Below are 25,074 nucleotides of genomic sequence, written 5' to 3' on the forward strand. Positions count from 1 at the left end.
ACCAAAAGTTGCGAACTTTATCGTCGATGTTCTCTACTAAATCCTTTCAGCAAAAATATGGCAATATCGCGAAATGATCAAGTATGACACATAGAATGGACCTGCTATCCCCGTTTAAATAAGAAAATCGCATTTCAGTAGGCCTTTAATCTTTCTATGGAACTAAATATGCTTAATTTTTGTTTTCTCTCGGGCTTCTACTTTGTTATTATGTCCTGCTTGTGTGTGTCCACGATGCAGCTTCATCATCAATCCTTCATTCAGGACCCCCGCAGTCTCAAACAAGCTCCTCATCAGTGACTTGCCTATTCTCCTCATTCTCGCCTCGCCGCCATCAGATCCCCTCTAACCCAATCGATGTATAACCGCATCCCTTTTTCTTTTTCACTCGTCCTCGCCTTCATTTAGAATCTACCTCCGCTCATCTCATTTTGTTCGGCGCAGACAGAAATCCAATCACTGTCCAATCGACCGTAGCTGTGAAATATTTTGTTGGTGTTGGTTGACAGAAAAATGGAAGCCTCTCGGGTTATTGTGGGTCTTTTGTTTATTGGTAATACACACACACACACACACACACACACACACACACACACACACACACACACTGGTTGTCATTCGGAATGGGGACCAAGTTTTTGATCATCATTTGTGGGGACCACCCTTTCTACAGGTTGTGGAGGCATAAAATTAAGCACCCCCCGCGACCCCAAAAGGGACAAGCGGTAGAAAATAGATGGATGGATGTCCACTGCCCAGTTAGCTCATACACGTCTTTAAATCTCTGGATTGATGAAGTAATGTGCTGATCATTCTTACTGGGGACCCTGGGGAAAAAGAGTTAATATGGTTCATGGGGACCAAATTTAAATAATTTTGCATAATTCACACACATTTGTACGTGACTACTGAGGACCATTTAAATAAATAATAAAAAAAAGTTCACACTCAAACTAACCAGTAAACATGTTTTATGGGCCAAAGCTTAAAAATCACTATAGGCATCTTCAGAAGAAATCTGACTATCATTTAAAAAGGTTTCCCTTTAGGGGACCTGTTTTTTTGTCCCCATACCGTCAGAGGTCCCCTAAAGGTGACCGTGTAAACCGAGTGTTGTCCCCATTAACTGAACATTGCCAGAACAAACACACACACACACACACACACACACACACACACACACACACACACACACACACACACACACACACACACACACACACACACACACACACACACACACTATACTTGCCAACCTTGAGACCTTCGAATTTTGAAGGAAATATAATATAAAACCTGTTTTCAGTTATTTCACCTTTTTTTTTGTTAAGTACATAACTCCACATGTGTTCATTTATAGTTTTGATGCCTTCGGTGACAATCTACAATGTAAATAGTCATGAAAATAAAGAAAACAAATTGAATGAGGAAAAGGTGTGTCCAAACTTTTGGCCTGTACTGTATATGTCATTGTCTTACATAAGGATTGTGAATGATAGGCAAAATTCCCCAAAAAGTGCAGTTCCTCTTTATCATCAACCAATCATCCATCCATCCATCCATTTTCTACCGCTTGTCCCTTTCGGGGTGGCGGGGGGTGCTGGAGCCTACCTCAGCTGCATTCGGGCGGAAGGATGGTTACACCCTGGACAAGTCGCCACCTCATCGCAGGGCCAACACAGATAGACAGACAACATTCACACTCACATTCACACAGTAGGGACCATTTAGTGTTGCCAATCAACTTATCCCCAGGTGCATGTCTTTGGAGGTGGGAGGAAGCCGGAGTACCCGGAAGGAACCCACGCAGTCACGGGGAGAACATGCAAACCCCACACAGAAAGATCCCGAGCCCGGGATTGAACTCAGAACCTTTGTATTGTGAGGCACATGCACTAACCCCTGTTCCACCGTGCTGCCCCTTTAATAAATCAATCAACGTTTATTTATATAGCCCTAAATCACAAGTGTCTCAAAGGGCTGCACAAGTCACAACGACATCCTCGGCTCAGATCCCACATCAGGGCAAGGAAAAACTCAACCCAATGGGATACAATGAGAAACCTTGGTGGGGACCGGTGCAAAGGACGTCGAGTGGATCTAGTTAATAGTGTGAGAGTCCAGTCCATAGTGGATCTAACATAATAGTGTGAGAGTCCAGTCCATAGTGGATCTAACATAATAGTGTGAGAGTCCAGTCCATAGTGGGGCCAGCAGGGGATCATCTTGAGTGGAGACAGGTCAACAGCGCAAATACGTCATCAACTGATGCACAGATGAATGGTCCACCCCGGGTCCTGACTTTGAACAGCCAGCGCGTCATCTGTGGTCACCTAATAACCTCTCCACAAAGGAGAGGGGGGCAGAGCAGAAAAGAGACGGCAGATCAACTGGTCTAAAAGGGGGTCTATTTAAAGGCTAGAGTATAGAAATGAGTTTTAAGATGGGATTTAAATGCTTCTACTGAGGTAGCATCTCTAACTGTTACCGGGAGGGCTTTCCAAAGTACTGGAGCCTGAATAGAAAACGCTCTAAAACCTGCAGACTTTTTTTGGGGCTCTGGGAATCACTAATAAGCCGAAGTTCTTATAACGCAGATTTCTTGCCGGGACCTTTGGTACAATACAATCAGCAAGATTGTACGTTTTTATTGTTTTTGTAATATTAAGAGGTCAACTCATTTTGACTCTCATAAAAATTAGGAATGTGGATGTGGATTCTACTGCCGTTATTTCCTATGAGAACAACAAATGAAGTGGCTCCTCTCTCCATACTTATACTGTACACCAGAGGTGTCAAACTCATTTTAGATCGGGTGCCACATGGAGAAAAATCTACTCAAAAGTGGGCAGGACTGGCAAAATCACGGCACGATAACTTAAAAATAAAGACAACTTCAACAAGAACAAGCACATTCTGAAAATGTACAAATCAAAATGTTGTTGGGTTTTTTCTATACACTTACATGTTGCGGTTAATACTATTCTATCTTTATTTGTCGTTATTTGTACTTTCTGAATAAATGATGTGATAATGTTCTTCAGTCAACTCATTGGTGTTACTTTTCAATCTGTCAAGATAAAAAAATAATATCAAAATCAAATTACAGGATGTTATTTATGTAGTTTGATCGTTTTCCTCGACATCATGTGTTTTTTTTAGGGATGTCCGATAATGGCTTTTTGCCGATATCCGATATTGTCCAACTCTTTAATTACCGATACCGATATCAACCGATATATACAGTCGTGGAATTAACACATTATTATGCCTAATTTGGACAACCAGGTATGGTGAAGATAAGGTACTTTTTAAAAAAATTAATAAAATAAAATAAGATAAATACATTAAAAACATTTTCTTGAATAAAAAAGAAAGTAAAACAACGTAAAAACAGTTACATAGAAACTAGTAATTAATGAAAATGAGTAAAATTAACTGTTAAAGGTTAGTACTATTAGTGGACCAGCAGCACGCACAATCATGTGTGCTTACGGACTGTATCCCTTGCAGACTGTATTGATATATATTGATATATAATGTAGGAACCAGAATATTAATAACAGAAAGAAACAACCCTTTTGTGTGAATGAGTGTGAATGGGGGAGGGAGATTTTTTGGGTTGGTGCACTAATTGTAAGTGTATCTTGTGTTTTTTATGTTGATTTAATAAAAAAAAAACAAAAAAAAAAACAAAAAAACTATACTGATAATTAAAAAAAACGATACCGATAATTTCCGATATTACATTTTAACGCATTTATCGGCGATAATATTGGCAGGCCGATATTATCGGACATCTCTAGTTTTTGTTGTTGTATTTACATACGTAGTAGCATCATCCCAACAGTTGTAAAAGAAAGGGCATCTCTATCCTCCTTCAAAACCGCACTAAAAGAACACCTCCAGGCAACTTCAACCCTAAACTAACATCCTCCCCCTTCCACATCCCACCTCCCCGGATTGTAAATAATCAAATGTAAATAATCAAATGTATATACTTGTTCTTGTGCTTTCTGATCTCTCTCTCTATGTCCACTACTTGCTGTACATATCCTACCAAGTCAGACCTACACTGTTTCAATGTCCATTTATCTGATGATGCAATTGTTGATGACTGAAGTGCTGATATCAACCAACCCTAAACCCCCCCTCCACATCCCACACCCCGGATTGTAAATAATGTAAATAATTCAATGTATATACTCTGATTATCTTGTGTGATGACTGTATTATGATGATAGTATATATCTGTACCATGAATCGATTTAAGTGGACCCTGACTTAAACAAGTTGAAAAACTTATTCGGGTGTTACCATTTAGTGGTCAATTGTACGGAATATGTACTGTACTGTGCAATCTACTAATAAAAGTCTCAATCAATCAATCAATCTACAAAGATGGTAAAATGGTAAATGGGCTATACTTGTATAGCGCTTTTCTACCTTCAAGGTACTTAAAGCGCTTTGGACACTATTTTCACATTCACACACACATTCACACACTCCACGACCCATCAGGAGCAAGGGTGAAGTGTCTTGCTCAAGGACACAATGGAAATGACTAGGTTGGTAGAAGCTGGGGATCGAACCAGGAACCACGTATACTATGTATACTATTACTAAAAAAAAATCTCAACTAATGACTCGATTTAGAATCATATTAAATAAAAAGTGCAATTTGGATGTGAATTAAGTTTTTCAACCACTTACTTCCTGTTCAGTGCAAAGTGAGCTTCAAAATAAAAGCATGGCAGTATTAACCTACTATAGCAACAAAAAAAATACACTCATTTAATTGTTATTTTGTCAAGATTGTTAGCCACCGCAAGGAAAAAAAAGTATAGTCACTGTAGTCAGTACAAACACAAACTTACTACAAAATTAGTTCTGTTACATAAGGCTATGAAATATTAAATAAAACCAAAGAATGGAATTAAATAAAATGTGCAGAAATTGAGGAAAATATGACCAAACTGGCATAGGTTTGAAAATCCATAATTATTGTCTCGTATGTATTGTTTCGATGTATTGCTGTATTGGGGTGGTATAGCTCGGTTGGTAGAGTGGCCGTGCCAGCAACTTGAGGGTTCCAGGTTCGATCCCCGCTTCTGCCAACCTAGTCACTGCTGTTGTGTCCTTGGGCAAGACACTTTACCCACCTGCTCCCAGTGCCACCCACACTGGTTTAAAAATGTAACTTAGATATTGGGTGTCACATTGTAAAGCGCTTTGAGTCACTAGAGAAAAGCGCTATATAAATATAATTTACCATTACTGTATGTTTCTGGCGAAAGTCAAGCCTGTCTTGTCTTCAACTTCGCTCACAAAGAATCGCTATTGCGACATCCAGTGGACACATTTAGAACAGCGGTTTCTTACAATCAGAAATTTCGGCTCATTTTTATACTTAGCAAACTCATCCCGCAGGCCGGATAAAATCTGTTCGCGTGCCTGTTCAGGGCCCACGGGCCTTACGTTCGACACCCCGGCTGTACGTGGATGTGTGGACGAACGTGTCACGCATACTTGCCAACCTTGAGACCTCAGATTTCGGGAGATTGGGGGGTTTGGTGGTAGCGGGGGTGTATATTGTAGCCCGGAAGAGTTAGGGCTGCATGGGATTCTGGGTATTTGTGCTGTTGTGTTTATGTTGTGTTACGGTGCGGATGTTATCCCGAAATGTGTTGGTCATTCTTGTTTGGTCTGGGTTCACACTGTGGCGCATATTTGTAACAGTGTTAAAGTTGTTTATACGGCCACCCTCAGTGTGACCTGTATGGGTGTCGATCAAGTACGTCTTGCAGTCCCTCCTGTGTCTGCAGAAGCCTCATACAACATGTGATTGGGCAGGCACGCTGTTTGTATGGTGAAAAAGCGGACATGAAGGCAGTGCCATCACGGCACGCCCTTAATATTGTTGTCCGGGTGAAAATCGGGAAAAATTCGGGAGAATGGTTGCCCCGGGAGATTTTCGGGAGGGGCACTGAAATTCGGGAGTCTCCTGGAAAAATCGGGAGGGTTGGCAAGTAGGCGTGACATAACGTGGGAAAACCTGGCGTCATTAGACAGATTGCGTGACAGATCGTGGGCAAATGTCACAGTCAGGGGGGGGGGCAGAAGAAGGGAGAGAGAGACAAGAAAGCTTCCTGGAGACTCCAGGGAGTATTTATAGATCCCAAGCAGTCACCTCTGGAGCTCCCACTGATGAAGTGGAGAACACCGCCGTGGACGTGACGCTGCTTTCACTTTCATTTCTTCTTTTTTCCTTATTTGTGGCTATTCAGGGGCTCTAATCAGGACTCTTATTTGTTTTTTTGGCGGGAGGACGCTGTTGCGTGTGCGTCCATTTCCAAGGTGCGCGCGCGCGCAATGCTCGTGCGCGCGGACGCAGACGCGCACACGGCTCACTGACTCGGCAGCAGCCACGCGCCGTGGACTAACGCGTTGAGCTCGTTGGCGCCTTTCGCTCCGTGGCGGATGTGGCGCGTTAACAAGTGCACGCACTTCTTCTAGAAGAAACTACACTACAACCCCTCGGCGACACAGTAAGGCCTGGCAACGCGTCTCCGGCAACAACAACAACAACAAATATGAAGAACAAAAACCGCGAGCAAAGCCTGAGCGACTCCCGGGAGCTGGACGGCTCCTACGACCCGCTGACGGGTGAGTCTCCCGGGGCTCTTAATTGGGGCCGCCGCCGGGCGCTGTCGCTGGTTGAAAAGATTCAACATGGAGACATTCTTCTCTTACTAACTTTAGGTGGGGACACTCTCTTACAAGTTCCTATTAAGTTGTTAACAAACTAGGGATGGGCTTTGTCATACATGCTATTTGTTCATATCCAGGAAAAATGTTCTATTTTCAATAAATACCTCGTAAAAGGTGCCTTTCAAAGCCTGATCAAATGGAGGCAAAATACCAACAAACATATATATATATATATATATATATATATATATATAATCCAGACATGCTTAATTAGTTAATTAACATCACCTGGTTACGTTTGCACACGTCCCAAAACTAACTCGGGCTACGGTGATCGATTTTTTCACTAACCGATTAGTTTGTTCGATAAATCGAGTGATTAGACTTACTTAAAAAGTGAAAATGAACAATTTCCCTTGTGGATCGACACAGTTTGTTAAAGGGGAACATTATCACCAGACCTATGTATACATATCTTGATGTTGCAGAAAAAAGACCTTTTTTTTTTTAACCGATTTCCGAACTCTAAATGGGTGAATTTTGGCGAATTAAACGGCTTTCTATTATTCGCCCTCGGAGCGATGACACAACGTGACGTCACATCGGGAAGCAATCCGCCATTTTCTCAAACACATTACAAACACCGAGTCAAATCAGCTCTGTTATTTTCCGTTTTTTTCGACTATTTTCCGTACCTTGGAGACATCATGCCTCGTCGGTGTGTTGTCGGAGGGTGTAACAACACGAACAGGGACGGATTCAAGTTGCACCAGTGGCCCAAAGATGCGAAAGTGGCAAGAAATTGGACGTTTGTTCCACACACTTTACCGACGAAAGCTATGCTACGACAGAGATGGCAAGAATGTGTGGATATCTTGCGACACTCAAAGCAGATGCATTTCCAACGATAAAGTCAAAGAAATCTGCCGCCAGACCCCCAGGAAAAGAGAGCGGATGAGGGTATGTCTACAGAATATATTAATTGATGAAAACTGGGCTGTCTGCACTCTCAAAGTGCATGTTGTTGCCAAATGTATTTCATATGCTGTAAACCTAGTTCATAGTTGTTAGTTTCCTTTAATGCCAAACAAACACATACCAATCGTTGGTTAGAAGGCGATCGCCGAATTCGTCCTCGCTTTCTCCCGTGTCGCTGGCTGTCGTGTCGTTTTCGTCGGTTTCGTCGGTTTCGCTTGCATACGGTTCAAACCGATATGGCTCAATAGCTTCAGTTGAGAGTGAAATCCGAGTCTGAATCCGAGCTAATGTCGCTATAAACTTGCTGTTCTATCCGCCATGTTTGTTTGTTTCGGCATCACTATGTGACGTCACAGGAAAATGGACGGGTGTATATAACGATGGTTAAAATCAGGCACTTTGAAGCTTTTTTTAGGGATATTGCGTGATGGGTAAAATTTTGAAAAAAACTTCGAAAAATAAAATAAGCTACTGGGAACTGATTTTTAATGGTTTTAACCATTCTGAAATTGTGATAATGTTCCCCTTTAAATCTAAGTCTAATCGGATTGCCTTAACGCAGTGGTTCTTAACCTTGTTGGAGGTACCGAACCCCACCAATTTCATATGCGCATTCACCGAATCCTTCTTTAGTGAAAAATAAAATGTTTTTTTTTTCAAATTCAAGACAAAGTTATATGTTTTTGGTAACACTTTAGTATGGGGAACATATTCGAAGTAACAAAGACTCATTTTAGAGTTATTGGGACACTAGGGGAACATATTCTAAGTAATAAAGACTTAATTTAGAGTAGGGCTGCAACGACTAATCGATTAAAATCGATTTATAAAAATAGTTGGCGATTAATTTAGTCATCGATTCGTTGGATCTATGCTATGGTGCATGTGCAGAGGCAATTTTCTTTTATTTAAAAAAAAAAAATGTATATATTTTTTTATAAACCTTTATTTATAAACTGCAACATGTACAAACAGCTGAGAAACAATAATCAAAATAAGTAGGGTGCCAGTATTTTTTTCCCCCCCAATAAAATACTGGAAAGGATAGAAATGTAGTTTGTCTCTTTTATCCGATTATTAATCGATTAATCAAAGTAATCATCGACAGATTAATCGATTATCAAATTAATCGTTAGTTGCAGCCCTAATTTAGAGTTATTTGGTTAGGGTTAGGGTCAGGCTTAGAGGGTTAGGGTTATAATAAGGCCATGCAAAATAAGGCATTAATAAGTACTTAATAATGACTAGCTAAGAGCCAATATGTTACTAATTTGCATGTTAATAAGCAACTAATTAATGGAGAATATGTTCCCCATACTAAAGTGTTACCATGTTTTTTTACTGGTGCATAAAATTAACCGTGCATGAACATCACCTTGTTCAAACAACAAAACCAACACAGTGCATAAACTCACAACTAATTACACACCTGCAAACCAGTCAGCTGTTGACATATCCGTAATACGCCGATATTTACACGATGTGTCGGGTGTGTTTTGACCTCCGCCGAACCCCTGAGGCCGACTCACCGAACCCCTAGGGTTCGATCGAACCCAGGTTAAGAACCACTGCCTTAACGTCATTATAGGGAAAATGGTTGAAATAAATGTCACTTTTTTTTTCATAATGGTATCATCATCAACATTGAAATTTCACTTTTAACATGTGTGCATGAATAAAAAACAACAACAACAACAACAAAAAACCTGTTTTCCGCCACACATCATGTGTGCTCCATTGCTGTGTCTAATCAAATTAATCGAACGAATGAATGAATCGTTCTCGTCCTAATCCTTTATACCATGAATTGATTAACGTGGACCCCGACTTAAACAAGTTGAAAAACGTATTCGGGTGTTACCATTTAGTGGTCAATTGTACGGAATATGTACTGTACTGCGCAATCTACTAATAAAAGTTTCTTTCAATCAATCAATCAATCAGTCCTAGTCCTTCTATTCCAGAGAATAATTCAAAACTAAAGCTTTTTTACACCAATTATCTTTACAATTAAACCAAAAGTGACTTCAAACTAGTGTTCTCCCGATACCAATTTAATTATTTCGATACTTTTCGGTACTTTTCTAAATAAAGGGGACCACAAAACGTTGCATTATTGGCTTTAGTTTAACAAAAAATCTTACGGTACATTAAACATATGTTTCTTATTGCATGTTTGTCCTTAAATAAAATAGTGAACATACAAGACAACTTGTCTTTTAGTAGTAAGTAAGCAAACAAAGGTTCCTAATTTAGCTGCTGACGTATGCAGTAACATATTGTGTCATTTATCATTCTATTATTTTGTCAAAATTATTACGGACAAGTGGTAGAAAATGAATTATTAATTTACTTGTTCATTTACTGTTAATATCTGCTTACTTTCTCTCTTAACATGTTCTACCTACACTTCTGTTAAAATGTAATAATCACTTATTCTTCTGTTGTTTGATACTTTACATTAGTTTTGGATGATTCCACGAATTTGGGTATCAATCCGATACCACGTCGTTACAGGATCATATTCAAAGTCCTCATGTGTCCAGGGACATATTTCCTGAGTTTATAAACATAATATACATTTAAAAAAAACAAAAGATGTTGTGATGCCAAAAAATATCGACGTAATCATAGTAGTATCGACTAGATACGCTACTGTACTTGGTATCATTGCAGTGGATGTTCGGTGTAGGGGGAGGGGGTGGCGGACCGGTACGTTTCAGAGGCGGTATAGTACCGAAAATGATTAATTAGTATCGCGGTACTATACTAATACCGGTATACCATATAACCCTCCTTCAAACCAAGCTCATTCTGAGTATTCAATCTCTTAAATGATTCTTGTTGAGATATATGGTCTTGTGCTTCAAGTTAATACTCTGACTTGGCACAAATGCGCTGACTTTGCCATTCCAAGAAACCTCACTCACCTTTTGCAGTTACAGTGATATTATTTTTTTTTGTTCAAAATAATCTTGGCTCACTTTTTCGGCGGTGCTTTTCAATTATTTTCTGTCTTGACCGTCATGATCTCTCTCGACACTTATTGTTGTTTTCCGGTATTTTGTTTTATTTCCTGTGCGGTGCTCTTATTTTTGTTTCCATTTCCTGTTGGCCTCCCCCTTGCCATTACTTCTCCTGTCGGGAAGTGTCCAGCTGCAGCCGCAGACACTCCAAGTGGCGCCCACAGAGGTGACGACAATGGAAGTGAACCGTGTCTTACAGACATGCCCACAGTGGCGCTGACAACGCGAGAGTAGACACCTAATTTGTAACATGATCCAAGATGGGGAATGCAATGCATCATGGTTGTTATTTCAGTTGGTGAATGTATTGCTTTTTTTCGGCGGATTATATACAACCTAATCCTAACCTATTTTCAGCAGTATTTTTAAAATTGTTTTCTGCATTACGTATTGTCTCTCCAGCTTTGTTTCCATTGTCATCACCCCTGTGGGCAAGTCTTTAAGGGGGCTCGGCTTTGAGTAGGCGCGACTTAGACTTAAAGTGGACGCTACTTTAGACTGTCTGCGGCCGCTCCTGTCGGAGCGCTTGCTCCCGCACTTGTCGCTGATTGGCAATCAGGACACAACTGTTTTCCTGGTTGCCAATCAGGATGCCTTGCTGTGCTTTGTACCTCTGTTGCATAGCTTTCCCTATACTTTCTGTGACTGTTTTTTCATTTTTGTGCACTTCCCTGCTGTACAATTTTTCTTATTAACTATATATAACCGGCTCGTCAAACCCCCCGACACCTCTCCGTGACTCCCCACTACTTGAGAAACTATTATAAGGCAACCTTTTGAGGCAGCCAAGTAATTGCGTCCTCTGTTGGCTTCCCAGTATTGCTGGGTTGCATATGACGTCACGTCCATTTTTCTTTTTCGCGGCTTAATTCACATGATGGTCAAGCAGCTTGAGCGTAGCATAAAACAAGTGAGGGTGAGTGTAAAGTTTGAGAAGAAAATGCCGTATTGCTCTTCTGTTCTTGGGTCTTCCAGTCGGTCAAATAGAGCGATAGGAAAGAGCTTTCATATAGTCCCGAAAGAAGTGGTTCATAAAGTCACGGAAAAAACAAAAGTGTGTCGAAGGAAATGGTTTATAAAAATACAACTTTCATCATCTTCTAGAATACAATAGTACCGTGCTCGTGTCTGCAGCGATCACTTTGTAAAATATTTGTTTGAACATTTGATTTGGTTGTTTGAGAAACGTTCTGTGATGCAATCAAGTTTCTTCTCTACTGTATTTGTAGTGTTTGAGAGCAGAACTAAATGGAAAGAAAGGACAAAAGCTCAAATTAGTTTGTGTTCTTTTGTGGTTGCTATGCCTAAATAAAACTATGAAGACCTGCTTGTGCAAATAAACTAACCGTGTCATGTTAAGTCCTACTAATAAATATTGTGAAATTTGGTACAATCCACCGTATTTTCTTTGTCGATTTTCATAACAAACTAAAAGCTAGTTGTGTTGTGCAGGAAAGCCAAGTGCTTTATTCGACACGGATGACCACATTATAGCGTCTTTGTTGCTATTTGTTATCATCAAAAATATTTTTAATGGCATTAATAAATTAGATGAATAAATCTCTAGGATCAAACAGTGCTGAACAACACGGACATTTATAGCTAAATAATGAGACAAAATATGAACTTCACACCATAAAAACAACTGTAGACATGAATTGTAGATGAGACCTTTTGCAGGAAATCAACTGCAAACAAATGTATCCTTTTTCTCATTACCGTCACGATCACAGAAGCGCGGCACTCAAATACGTTACTTTGTGATGCATGAATAAGTCCAACATTGTCTTTTACCGATTAATGCTTAATTTGAGGACCCCTGCAGATTTAAAGACATGATGTGCTCCTATCTTTTCTTCTCTAAATCCTTGTGAGTGTCAAAGGAAGTGAAGTCGAGACGAGCAGTAACGTCTCGGTGATGATGAATAGTTTAAATCTTTAGAAATATATATTTTTCTTAAGAGTGTATAAAGTAAATTTCATACCATTTGAAATATTTTTTCATGATTGCTTATATATTTGCCTCTAAATCTTTCCAAATACACCCAAATTTGCATTGATGCAGGTAGATAAACAGAAGTCTAATGGGACTGTAGACCATCACATGAAACCCGGAAGTGCCTCTCGGTCACGTTATAGCAACCCATCAAATAACCGATTTTAGTTCCCTATTGGTGTTCATTACACTGGAGCCTGTTTGTGAGCACCACACATATTTTATCTCCCTCACTTGTTTGTCCAATTTTTGAGAGAAAGGACGATCAAATAGTCAAAATACCTAACTTCTGACCCGCTCCTAGTAAATTGAACCAGCATCCTCTGCAGTGGACATTTGTTTGTAATTTATTTATTCGGTCAAAGTTAGGGATGTCCTGATCCAGGTTTTTGCACTTCAGATCCGATACTGATGTTGTTTTTGCACTTCCGATCCGATACCGATACTGGCCTATCCGAGCATGTATTAAAGTTTAAAGTTTGTTAGCCTACTTGGTTGTCCGATTCATGTTGAAAAGGGTTTTAGTTCTCTTGATAACAACTAGCCAGCTGAATTAGGAGAGTTTGAATTAGGGATGTCCCGATCCAGGTTTTTGCACTTCCGATCCGATACCGATATTGTTTTTGCACTTCCGATCCGATACCGATACTGACCGATACCGATACTGACCGATACTGGCCTATCCGAGCATGTATTGAAGTTTAAAGTTATTTAGCCTACTTAGTTGTCAGAATCATGTTGAAAAGGGTTTTAGTACTATTGATAACAACTAGCCAGCTGAATTAGGGGAGTTTGAATAATACACAATGGTTGGTAACAAGAAAGTGACCTGTTTATTCATGGATAAACACAAAATAGACAAAATTATACATGACAAACAGAAATGGCATCATTGAACTAGGGCTGGGCGATATGGCCTTTTTTTAATATTGCGATATTTTAAGGCCATGTCACGATACACCATATATATGTGGATATGTTTAGTCCATGTCACGATACACCATATACAGGTATATGTGGATATTTTGCCTTAGCCTTGAATGAACACTTGATGCATATAATCACAGCAGTATGATGATTCTATGTGTCTACATTAAAACATTCTTCTTCATACTGCATTAATATATGGTACTTTTAAACTTTCATGCAGAGAAGGAAATCACAACAAAAAAAATCACTAATTTTTTCATACGGTGTTGATCTGGAAATGTTTGCCTCTGCATTTTGATGGTGTGGACGTGTGGCACCGAATGGAGATAAGCGTCTAGACAGACGTTACAATATTTGAACAATGATGATGAAAACTGTTTTCTCTGTCGTGTCCGTGTGTCGAAAATTGTTATGCGCTTATTTTTTTATTTGATTTTGTGCGTGGCGTAGATTTGCCGTGCGCAATTGCACAGGCGCGCACCTTAGAGGGAGCGTTGCTAGCATCACAGCTAACGTTAGCCATGCTACCTCTCTGCTCGGGGAGGGCGTATACGTATGTGACGTATGTCGTGACATTATGTGACGTGTGTAAGAAGGTGCACTTGCTGTCTGTGAGAGGAAGACACAGGAAAGAGTGAGAAGAGCCTGTCGTGTAATGCCAGCAGCTAAAAGCAACTGCGTGAGAATCCACAGAACTGTGGATGTGTTGAAGGTGTGCTGGAAAATGCGGAACGGAAATTAGGGAGCAGCAGAAAAGTGGAATGTATTATTTAGATAGGTGCGTTGGAAAACACGGACCAGAGTTTTTTTAAAAACTGGATCTGGATCAGCATTTTCCCATGCCTTGCCGATACGCATTTTTTGGCAAATATCGGCGGCCGATCCGATCCAAATATCGGATCGGGACATCCCTAGTTTGAATAATACACAATGGTTGGTAACAACAAACTGACCTGTTTATTCAAGGATAAACACAAAATAGACAAAATTATACATGACAAACAGAAATGGCATCATTGAACAGTAAAAAAGTGAACAGTATAAAGTGCAAATAATGCTGTAAACATTATTTAAAAAAGCAAAACACACAAACAACCTGAGTGGGATAAAATGTCTATAACTCAGCATCAATACTTGCTCTTGAACAAGTGTAAACTTAAAAAAAACCCAACTATCTACACACCCCCTTCAATTGTTTGCCCCCCCTCACTGCAGTCCGAGCATAATGGGGAGATGTGTTGGATGGTGAGTCGAAAGCCCACTTTACTCACGAGAGATAACGGCTCATCATACAGAATTATTTCCTCGGCAATGACTCTAGTTATCCCATGTGCTTTAGCACTGTTCAGTGGCAGTATGTCACGCTTTCCGAACATTTCTGTCAGAGTTAGTTGGGTAGGACCTTTCTTTTTCTTTCCGTCAGTTTTCTTTAGAAATTATTCATATTCTTTACGGTGGTATTTCGCTAAATACTTGATCAGATTTGTTGTATTAAAATGTCTTACAACTTTACCACCACGCTTGACTTTATTGTGGCATGTTTTGCACTCCACTTCTTCATCTTTTTCGTTTTGTAGGGTAAAATAATCCCACACAGTTGACATTTTTACCGGTAATTTCCGCTCGCCTTTCGGAACCATGAACCGGCTTCCGATTAGGACGGTTAGGACACAGACCTGTGAATGTGTTGAAGGTGTGCTGGAAAATGCGGAACGGAAATTAGGGAGCAACAGAAAAGTGGAATGTATTATTTAAATCGGTGCGTTGGAAAACACGGACCGAATTGTTTTTTAAAACTGGATCTGGATCGGCATTTTCCCATGCCTTGCCGATACGCATTTTTTGGCAAATATCGGCGGCCGATTCGATCCAAATATCAAATCGGGACAACCCTAGTCAAAGTTAAACATTTCGGAAAAATATTACCAAGGTATTCTCTCAGGAGTTTATTCAAACCACTTCAAGAGGATGGTTTTGTATTAAAAAACAGGCTTGGCTACACATCCTAAAATAATGCTGGAGCTACCTGTCAATCAGCTAAAGTTTTATCATTTTGTTTTTCTTCAGCGCATAGGCTAACTTAACATTATGTTGTTAAAATGTGAGTGAAGTGTTAGCATGTAGCTCACATGGCTATGCTAGTGTTGCTAACATGTGTGTCCCCCTTTATCTGATATATGGCACCTATGACGTTAGACAAATGCAAAGTTAGAGTACTGTATATAACATTTTTGGAGCCACACACTCTGTTGGTGACACGTGTAGACAAACACTGATCATTAGCATTAAAGCTACACACACACACAAAGTGACTTGTTCCTAGTAGAGCTTACTAAAACTGCTTTAAAGTGGTCTAAATTCCACCATTAAGGCCTGATTTTGGTCAACACACCTCCAATCGACTATTGTGGGACTTTTGAGTCCCCCTGAGAACCCGCGTCCTCTGCAGTGGACATTTTTTTAATTTTTTATAATAGGGCCTTTTTAACCCAAAATGTGTAACTCTGACTAAAGAAATGGAGCAAAAACAGATATCAATTAATCAAGCTTTATTGTAAACTCCAACATCCAAGTAGACATACAATCACATACAGTACATAAAACAAACAAAATACAGTATAAAAGGCATTATAACATATTAAAGGGGAACATTATCACAATTTCAGAATTGTTAAAACCATTAAAAATCAGTTCTCAGTGGCTTATTATATTTTTCGAAGTTATTTTCAAAATGTTACCCATCACGCAATATCCCTAAAAAAAAAGCTTCAATGTGCCTGATTTTAACCACCCGTCCATTTTCCTGTGACGTCACATAGTGAAGCCAACACAAACAAACATGGCGGAAAGAACAGCAAGCTATAGCGACATTAGCTCGGATTCAGACTCGGATTTCAGCGGCTTAAGCGATTCAACAGATTACGAATGTATTGAAACGGATGGTTGTAGTGTGGAGGCAGGTAGCGAAAACGAAATTGAAGAAGAAACTGAAGCTATTGAGCCATATCGGTTTGAACCGTATGCAAGCGAAACCGACGAAAACAACACGACAGCCAGCGACACGGGAGAAAGCGAGGACGAATTCGCCGATCGCCTTCTAACCAACGATTGGTATGTGTTTGTTTGGCATTAAAGGAAACTAACAATTATGAACTAGGTTTACAGCATATGACATACATTTGGCAACAACATGCACTTTGAGAGTGCAGACAGCCCAATTTTCATCAATTAATATATTCTGTAGACATACCCTCATGTCAGCAGGCCAGGGAAGCTAGGGTGGATATTCTTCTCTTGATCATCTTCGGGACGGTGTGAGCCAAGACATCCAGGGGGTTTAGCTCGCTCGTCTGCGGGAACAAACTGCCGCCATTGCTTGCCGTGCTACCGAGGTCCTTTGTCCCTGAATTGCTCACACACTCCGGCAGATTCAACGGGGGTCTGGCGGCAGATTTCTTTGACTTTATCGTTGGAAATGCATCTGCTTTGAGTGTCGCAGGATATCCACACATACCTGCCATCTCTGTCGTAGCATAGCTTTCGTCGGTAAAGTGTGCGGAACAAACGTCCAATTTCTTGCCACTTTCGCATCTTTGGGCCACTGGTGCAACTTGAATCCGTCCCTGTTCGTGTTGTTACACCCTCCGACAACACACCGACGAGGCATGATGTCTCCAAGGTTCGGAAAACAGTCGAAAAAACGGAAAATAACAGCTGATTTGACTCGGTGTTTGAGAAAATGGCGGATTGCTTCCCGATGCGACGTCACATTGTGACGTCATCGCTCCGAGAGCGAATATTAGAAAGGCGTTTAATTCGCCAAAATTCACCCATTTAGAGTTCGGAAATCGGTTAAAAAAATATATGGTCTTTTTTCTGCAACATCAAGGTATATATTGACGCTTACATAGGTCTGGTGATAATGTTCCCCTTTAAAAACAGTGCTTGTGCATATTCAGTAAAAGGCATCTAATAAATAAATAAAAGCATCAATTAAAAAAAAAAAATATATATATATATATACTTTAAAAAATGTGTCTACACATTCTATAAAAAGGCACAGATACCAGTGTTTCCATATGTACGATTGGTACCTAACAGAACTACACCTGGGATTGGTTATCTGTATAATAAGATCATTCTCGGACCCCTGCTGTCTACATATACATTTAAACATCAGTTTTCTCAGGGTGGCGTGGAAGGTGTTTATCCCTAAATCACAAAAAATATCGACTGCAGAGGACGCTGGTTCTCAGTAGGATGGAGCACCTTTAACAAAATAAACAACATATTTGTCATAATTGTTTTAACAATCAAAACATTAGGACTGCAGCAATCGGTATCTTTAGTAATCGAGTCATTTTCTATTAGTTTGTTCGATAAATCAAGTAATCAAGTCTACTATATAACCTCAATGTGTATTTTAGGGAAATAGTTGAAATGGCATTTTCCTTCATTTATTCTAATGAATACACGTCATCAACATTGAACTTGTGTTTTGAACATGTGTGCATTTACAAAAACAACAGCAAAAAAATAAAAATCTCGCTGCCACACAAATCACTGCACCCACACACCACCGCTCTCATGTGCGCTCTATTGCAGCAGCCGTGCGGAAACTATCCATATATATTTAAAGTTCCGGGCACTCCATGTCGTCTTGAACAATCTTTATAAGTTACAGTCATTAAACGAGTATTCGAAGCAACATATTATAGATCACAGCTTTTATTTTTAGATCGAATACATTTATTTTATATGATTAATCGTTGCAGCCCGACAAAAAATGCCTATCCCTAGTTTTTAGGCCTATAAAGTTAACTGTGTATAATATTCAAGATAAGGGTGGGAAGGATGGTCACATATTGAATCTTTCAGTGGCTGTGTTGCATGTGTGCGATTGTGTGCTGTGGGTGACTGCTGAGAAAGAACTGTGATTGCTGCTGACCTGGCTCAGTGGGGGAGACCACGCCGCTTGGGTTGCACTGAGATGAGCGAATTGATACCTGGAATTGACTTTTTCCTTTACACCTTTGACCGATTACTTGAAGCTTTCATGTATATATTTAATTCTGCAAAATGTTGCTGTTGGCAAACAAACCAACATTTGTATGAATGTTTTAGACCAATCATTTGATACCACGATGATGGATATTAGTTGTCAATAGTGGTGATGCATCTGTGAGTATAAACTGTTTGTGTGTCAATGTAGCAAAGTGACAGTACTCATGGGATAAGGAGGTCCAGTTACGGCCGTTTTCACAACTTATTTAGTGAGCCTACCTGTGCTACCCACGAGAAAGCTTCTCTCTCGGGATGTTTTCCCCACTCCATACGGCCTACCGAGGTCATCGTTCCCTGCCATTGTGGTCTCTGTTTAAGTGCCAGCTGCCGCACTTACATTCCCGCCTTATGCCTGAGTGAACCTCTGGCTACGCAGAACGATGACATGTGCTTGTCCAGACAGCTGTGCTCCCCTTATCTCCATGGGGACAATGTTATCTAAGGCTACAGACTCAAAAGCCTTTCCCCCCCCATTTTGCTGTTTCTTAGAAACGGCCGACAAACCCGACAATTTCCCAACTTCTAGAGCAGAAATGTCAAACATGCAGGTTCAACCCGGCCTGCGATTTGAGTTTGCACTCTGTAAAATTTAGCTGCATTTTTAAATGAAAGAAACTGCCGTTCTAAATGTGTCCATTGGATGTCGCAATAGCAATTCTGTTAGGCAAGCAAATAGTTTATATCAGGGAGCGCACATATCAATCAATCAATCAATGTTTATTTATATAGCCCTAAATCACAAGTGTCTCAAAGGGCTGCACAAGCCACAACGACATCCTCGGTACAAAGCCCACTTAAGGGCAAGGAAAAACTCACCCCAGTGGGACGTCGATGTGAATGACTATGAGAAACCTTGGAGAGGACCGCATATGTGGGTAATCCCCCCCCTCTAGGGGAGACCTAAAGCAATGGATGTCGAGTGGGTCTGACATAATATTGTGAGAGTCCAGTCCATAGTATATATATATATATATATATATATATACCAAGCAAGAGTTGCACGGTAAAGCGGGGCTGCGACTATTATATATATATATTAATTAGGGATGTCCCGATCCGATATTGATATCGGAAATCAGTCCGATATTAGCCAAAAAAGTGAATATCGGATTTTATCGGACTGAATCTAAAAACTCCGAAATAAGCGCTCCGATATAAGCTGTCCATTTACCGCTGCAGCACGTCTATAATAGGTGACTCTGGTTTGATCACACTCCAACACAGTAGGTGGCGGCAATGCCCCTTAATTAACGTTGGTGCCGGCCGCGGAAGAAGAGCGTCTCTGATCCAGCATGCACAGCCCACGTGATCACAACAACGACAACGCGTATGCTTGCAGCAAAGTGTAGTGATGTTGGCTGTGTGGAAGTATTTTAACCTAAACTCGGACAAAGACGTTGCCGTAAATGCAACATTTGTCAGGCGCAAGTGTCCCGTGGAGGGACAGAACCGGGAAGGTTCAATACAAGCAACCTCATCGCACATTTGAAAAAACACCACAAAAAAAGAACATGAGGATTTTCGCGAGAGCAGCAAGGCGAAGCAACAAACCTCTGGCTCGCTTCAGCAACCCACGCTGGCCGAAAGCTTTGCAAGACGTGACAAACTACCACGGGACAGCAAAAAGGCATTGGCCATAACAGAAAAGATAGCCCAGTTTATTGTGCTTGATGACCAGCCCCTGTCGGTGGTGAGTAATGTCTGGTTTAAACGCTTAATGGAGCACCTCGAACCTCGCTACATTATTCCTAGCCGCCACTACATTGTAGACAAAACTATACTATCCAACATATGCTGACAGTAAAAAAATAACTGAAGTGAACTTGAATTGTTTGCACTTTAAAACGTTTTTTTTTTTTTTTTTATTGTATTTATTTGTTATTTTTCAGGGTCTTCTAATTTATTTTTAATTTATTCTATTCAATTGTATAATTATATTGGTATTAGTCGTTATTTTGCACTTTAAATATAACATTTTGTTTTTATTGGATTTGTTGAGGTAATACTCTTATGTTGAAGGTTAAAATGTATGTAACCAATTGGTTAATAATAAATGGGTCAGTTTTTCCTATACCTACTCTTGCTGACTTTTGTTTTCTGTTTTAATACTACAACATCAGTAACAGTAACATCACTTTATCAAGCCTTTTTGTAACATTCCACACAACAAAATAAGGAATAAATATATGTATGATTCGTGCCTATATTGTATCGTATTGATATCGGTATCGGCCAATACTCAAGGCTACAATATTGGTATCGTATCGGAAGTGAAAAAGTTGTATCGGGACATCCCTAATATTAATAGATGATATCTGTCTATTACCTGACCACTTCTATGTTAGCTACCTCTCTTTGTTTATAATGTATATTTTTTGCTGGATCTACTCTCTATTTTATGCTGCCCTTTTTTTGCTGCATCTGTTACATATACTGTAATATTGTACATGGTAATTGGGATTTGTTATATATTGTATATATTATATAAAAATATAATAAATCAGTATATATTATATACTGTATATATAATATGTAAATATTACATATGTTATATTTTTTATTGCTACTATGGTACATTTTGTGTCTACTTTGTACCTGCATTATCCTTTCCATCCTTACCCTTTCCGTCCTTTGTAACTGAGCTACTGTGGAACGGCATGGCATAGTGGGTAGAGCAACCGTGGCAGAAACCTGAGGGTTGCAGGTTCGCTCCCTGCCTCTTACCATCCAAAAATCGCTGCCGTTGTGTCCTTGGGCGGGACACTTCACCCTTTGCCCCCGGTGCCACTCACACCCGTGAATTGAATGATGAATGACAGGTGGTGGTCGGAGGGGCCGTTGGCGCAAATTGCAGCCACGCTTCCGTCAGTCTACCCCAGGGCAGCTGTGGCTATGAAAGTAGCTTACCACCACCAGGTGTGAACGAATGATGGGTTCTACATGTAAAGCGACTTTGGGTACTTAAAAAATCGCTACATAAATCCCAGATATTATTATTATTATTATTATTATTATTATTATTATTATTAATCTTCTTTGTGGATCAATAAAGTTCGTCTAAGTCTAAATCGACCCAACGTAACACACACAGGAGTAAAATGAACAATAGGAAACCCCACTTAAAATGCTGCATGAGACACTGCACAATGTTATAGGTCTTTGAAAATGTTTGTCTTCTGTGCAAATTCAAAGAAAGTGAACAGTGTGTGATTTACTACAATACTGTCAAATACTGTCAATCTTTTAAGTTTTTGGTTTGTTAAAATTGTTCCTACATTTCTTAGATAACTTAGTTTAATTGCTTTGTAGATAGACTGAGATTAAGTCCAAATTCATTGTATTATTCATGGTGTTTTTGAAACTGCACCAATTTTTTCCTCAGAATTTTCAACTAACTTAAGGTCTTTTGTCAAGAGGGTTATTTCTAACATGTATATTTTCAGAACGTTCGTGTTCTATTTTGGGCTAAAGTAAAACAAAGAAAACAATCCAAATTCGTCATAGTTGTATTTTTAAGTTGTTATGCCATGAATTTACCCGTTCGGCCCACGTGGAAATAGATTTTCCTCCATGCGGCCTCTGAGCTAAAATGAGTTTGACACCCCTGGTCTAGAGGTAGTACCAGAGCCGTAACATAGGTGGAACTCTGCAAGTGAATAGTGTATTCCGTAATGTCGAGACAGAAGTGAGGTAGCTGCCACTCAAGACTCACTACTCCAACGCAAATCAGTTGTTGTTGCTTTCCAACATGTACTCCATACAACATGTCAGATCCAGGGTAATTATCTGATTGTGTGAAAGCGCACACAGTTTCTACAGTCCCACATAGCTGGGTTCTGTATAAAAGGCACAGGCGAATAAATGCCGAATTTGCTGGTTTAAGTTCTGATGCGTCAGTTTTACTAGGATGTCTGTGTGAGCATAATTTCAGAGACAGAGGTTCCATTGTTAATGCCAATGTTCACATTAGTGCAGGTTGGAAACTAAACACCATCTTGAACTAAAAACTGTTTTGAACACAATAGTGAACTGCTAGGAAAAAAAAGCCCTCGGAAACATTCGAAAAACAGTTGCAAAGCGGAATTTTACTTAAAAAACTCACAATTCTGTTCAGAATTGATTCTTAATTCAACATGATTCCCGATTGAAATCGATTCTCACAATTAAGGATGGGTACCTTAATAGGCACTGACTGAATTATGTCAGTACTACGTTGGTTATTGAGTCACGTAAAATCAAACGGTGCCATATATTTTGATATCTTTGTTGCTCATGACGTCACGTCGGGTTGCAGACTAAACCTACTCAGTGGCCTAGTGGTTAGAGTGTCCGCCCTGAGATCGGTAGGTTGTGAGTTCAAACCCCGGCCGAGTCATACCAAAGACTATAAAAATGGGACCCATTACCTCCCTGCTTGGCACTCAGCATCAAGGGTTGGAATTGGGGGTTAAATCACCAAAAAATGATTCCCGGGCGCGGCACAGCTGCTGCCCACTGCTCCCCTCACCTCCCAGGGGGTGAACAAGGGAATGGGTCAAATGCAGAGGACAAATTTCACCACACCTAGTGTGTGTGTGACAATCATTGGGACTTTAACTTTAACTTTAAACAACGGCTCTAACACTGCGTACGCAATTTGCCTATAGGTAATATTGCAATTTTCAATGCCAACAAAGCAAGGAATCTTAATAGAAAACGCTTTAGCGTTAAGTAAGTCTCCACCTTTCTAAAATGCGCTAGCTTGCTGCTAATTTACATTGGCTTTGCTTACATGCTACTAATTACAATTAGGAATTTTTATGGCGATTGCAATACCTTCAAATTTGGTAATGAAACTACAACTAAGATGCACTTTACAGTCAACGTGAAGCATGTAAAAAGTACAATACTTACTGTATAAACACTTTGTAGGGCGCAACATAACACAAGACAGACAATCAGCTTTATGGCATAGACTACTCCTGGCGAACCCACTGCCATCTCCCGTCTTGGAATTGCAACTGGAGGGAAAGTCTACAATATGATACTTGAAAATGAGACACAGAAATGTACCAATCCTTCCATCCATCCATCTTCTTCTGCTTATCCGAGGTCGGGTCGCGGGGGCAGCAGCCTAAGCAGGGAAACCCAGACTTCCCTCTCCCCAGCCACTTCGTCCAGCTCCTCCCGGGGGATCCCGAGGCGTTCCCAGGCCAGCCGGGAGATATAGTCCTCCCAACGTGTCCTGGGTCTTCCCCGTGGCCTCCTACCGGTCGGACGTGCCCGAAACACCTCCCTAGGGCGGCGTTCGGGTGGCATCCTGACCAGATGCCCGAACCACCTCATCTGGCTCCTCTCGATGTGGAGGAGCAGCGCCTTTACTTTGAGCTCCCCCCGGATGACAGAGCTTCTCACCCTATCTCTAAGGGAGAGCCCCGCCACCCGGCGGAGGAAACTCATTTCGGCCGCTTGTACCCGTGATCTTGTCCTTTCGGTCATGACCTAAAGCTCATGACCATAGGTGAGGATGGGAACGTAGATCGACCGAAGTAGATCGTATTTAGATAGAAGTAGATCGACAGAAATGTACCAATAAAATAAAATATAACAACTAGACAGCACAGTTATCATAATCAGCTCATTTTAAAATGTTATATGAGCTTTCTATGCCGTAGCTTTAAAAAACAATGTAATCGGTTATCGGAGCTATTTTTTAATATTGGTGTCACGTCATAAATCCAATAAATATCAACCCGATAATTACCACTCCAATAATTATCATGCAGCTTTGCAAAATTCATTTAAAATAAAAAGGCATTTAATTTTTTTTTTATTACAAAAATGTGCATGTTTTCCATTTTTTAAGTACCGGTTCTGGCACCCTTAAAGCTGTTTTTACAGTACAGATTTAGTACTGTACTAGTATCGGTCAAAATGTGAAAGATACCCATCACTATTCAAAAAAACAGTTTTGGATAAACCCCCAATAGAAGAAGCATAACTGTAGAGTTTTTGTCTACAAAGTGACATTGCCATCTAGTAGCCTGGGGGTGCTTATTACTGCTCTGTTTTGCTGATGTGCGTTTAAGGGATAGTTTTGCGATAAAATGTCCCTTTATTTTTTTTCTTGGTTGTTGTTTTTCAAAACTCCCATTCTTTTCTCTACAGCTAGATGTCACGTTCAAACACTGAGGACATCTATTAAACAAGACAAAAGGCAAGGAATCAAACAGACAGAATTCAATTTGGACTCAATATTGAGGAGAGACATGGCCACTGCACTCTCTGTACAGTCCTGCACCACGCTCTGACGAAGAAGGTTTTCGTCTCCTCATTTATTCAGATGTTCAATGTTCACACACCAACACATGTCACAGCAGGAATGGGAAG

General features: G+C 40.2%; 1 protein-coding gene across 4 annotated transcripts in view; it reads left to right on the forward strand.

Annotated features, from left to right (window-relative positions):
* Window positions 1–25,074, forward strand: part of LOC133593888 (A-type potassium channel modulatory protein KCNIP2-like) — a 375,917-nt gene that overhangs the window by 34,671 nt on the left and 316,172 nt on the right. For 3 of the 4 annotated variants that reach the window (XM_072915638.1, XM_061946680.1, XM_061946814.1), the window contains exon 1: window positions 6,458–6,666. The exons of the other annotated variant lie outside the window; for it this stretch is intronic. In XM_072915638.1, coding sequence (XP_072771739.1) covers window positions 6,594–6,666 — 73 coding nt within the window. In that variant the 5' untranslated portion in view covers window positions 6,458–6,593. Of the gene's footprint in view, window positions 1–6,457; window positions 6,667–25,074 lie in introns of those variants that run through there. 4 annotated transcript variants of the gene reach the window in all.

Source organism: Nerophis lumbriciformis, linkage group LG02 (genome assembly GCF_033978685.3).
Source record: "Nerophis lumbriciformis linkage group LG02, RoL_Nlum_v2.1, whole genome shotgun sequence".
Classification (NCBI taxonomy): domain Eukaryota; kingdom Metazoa; phylum Chordata; class Actinopteri; order Syngnathiformes; family Syngnathidae; genus Nerophis; species Nerophis lumbriciformis.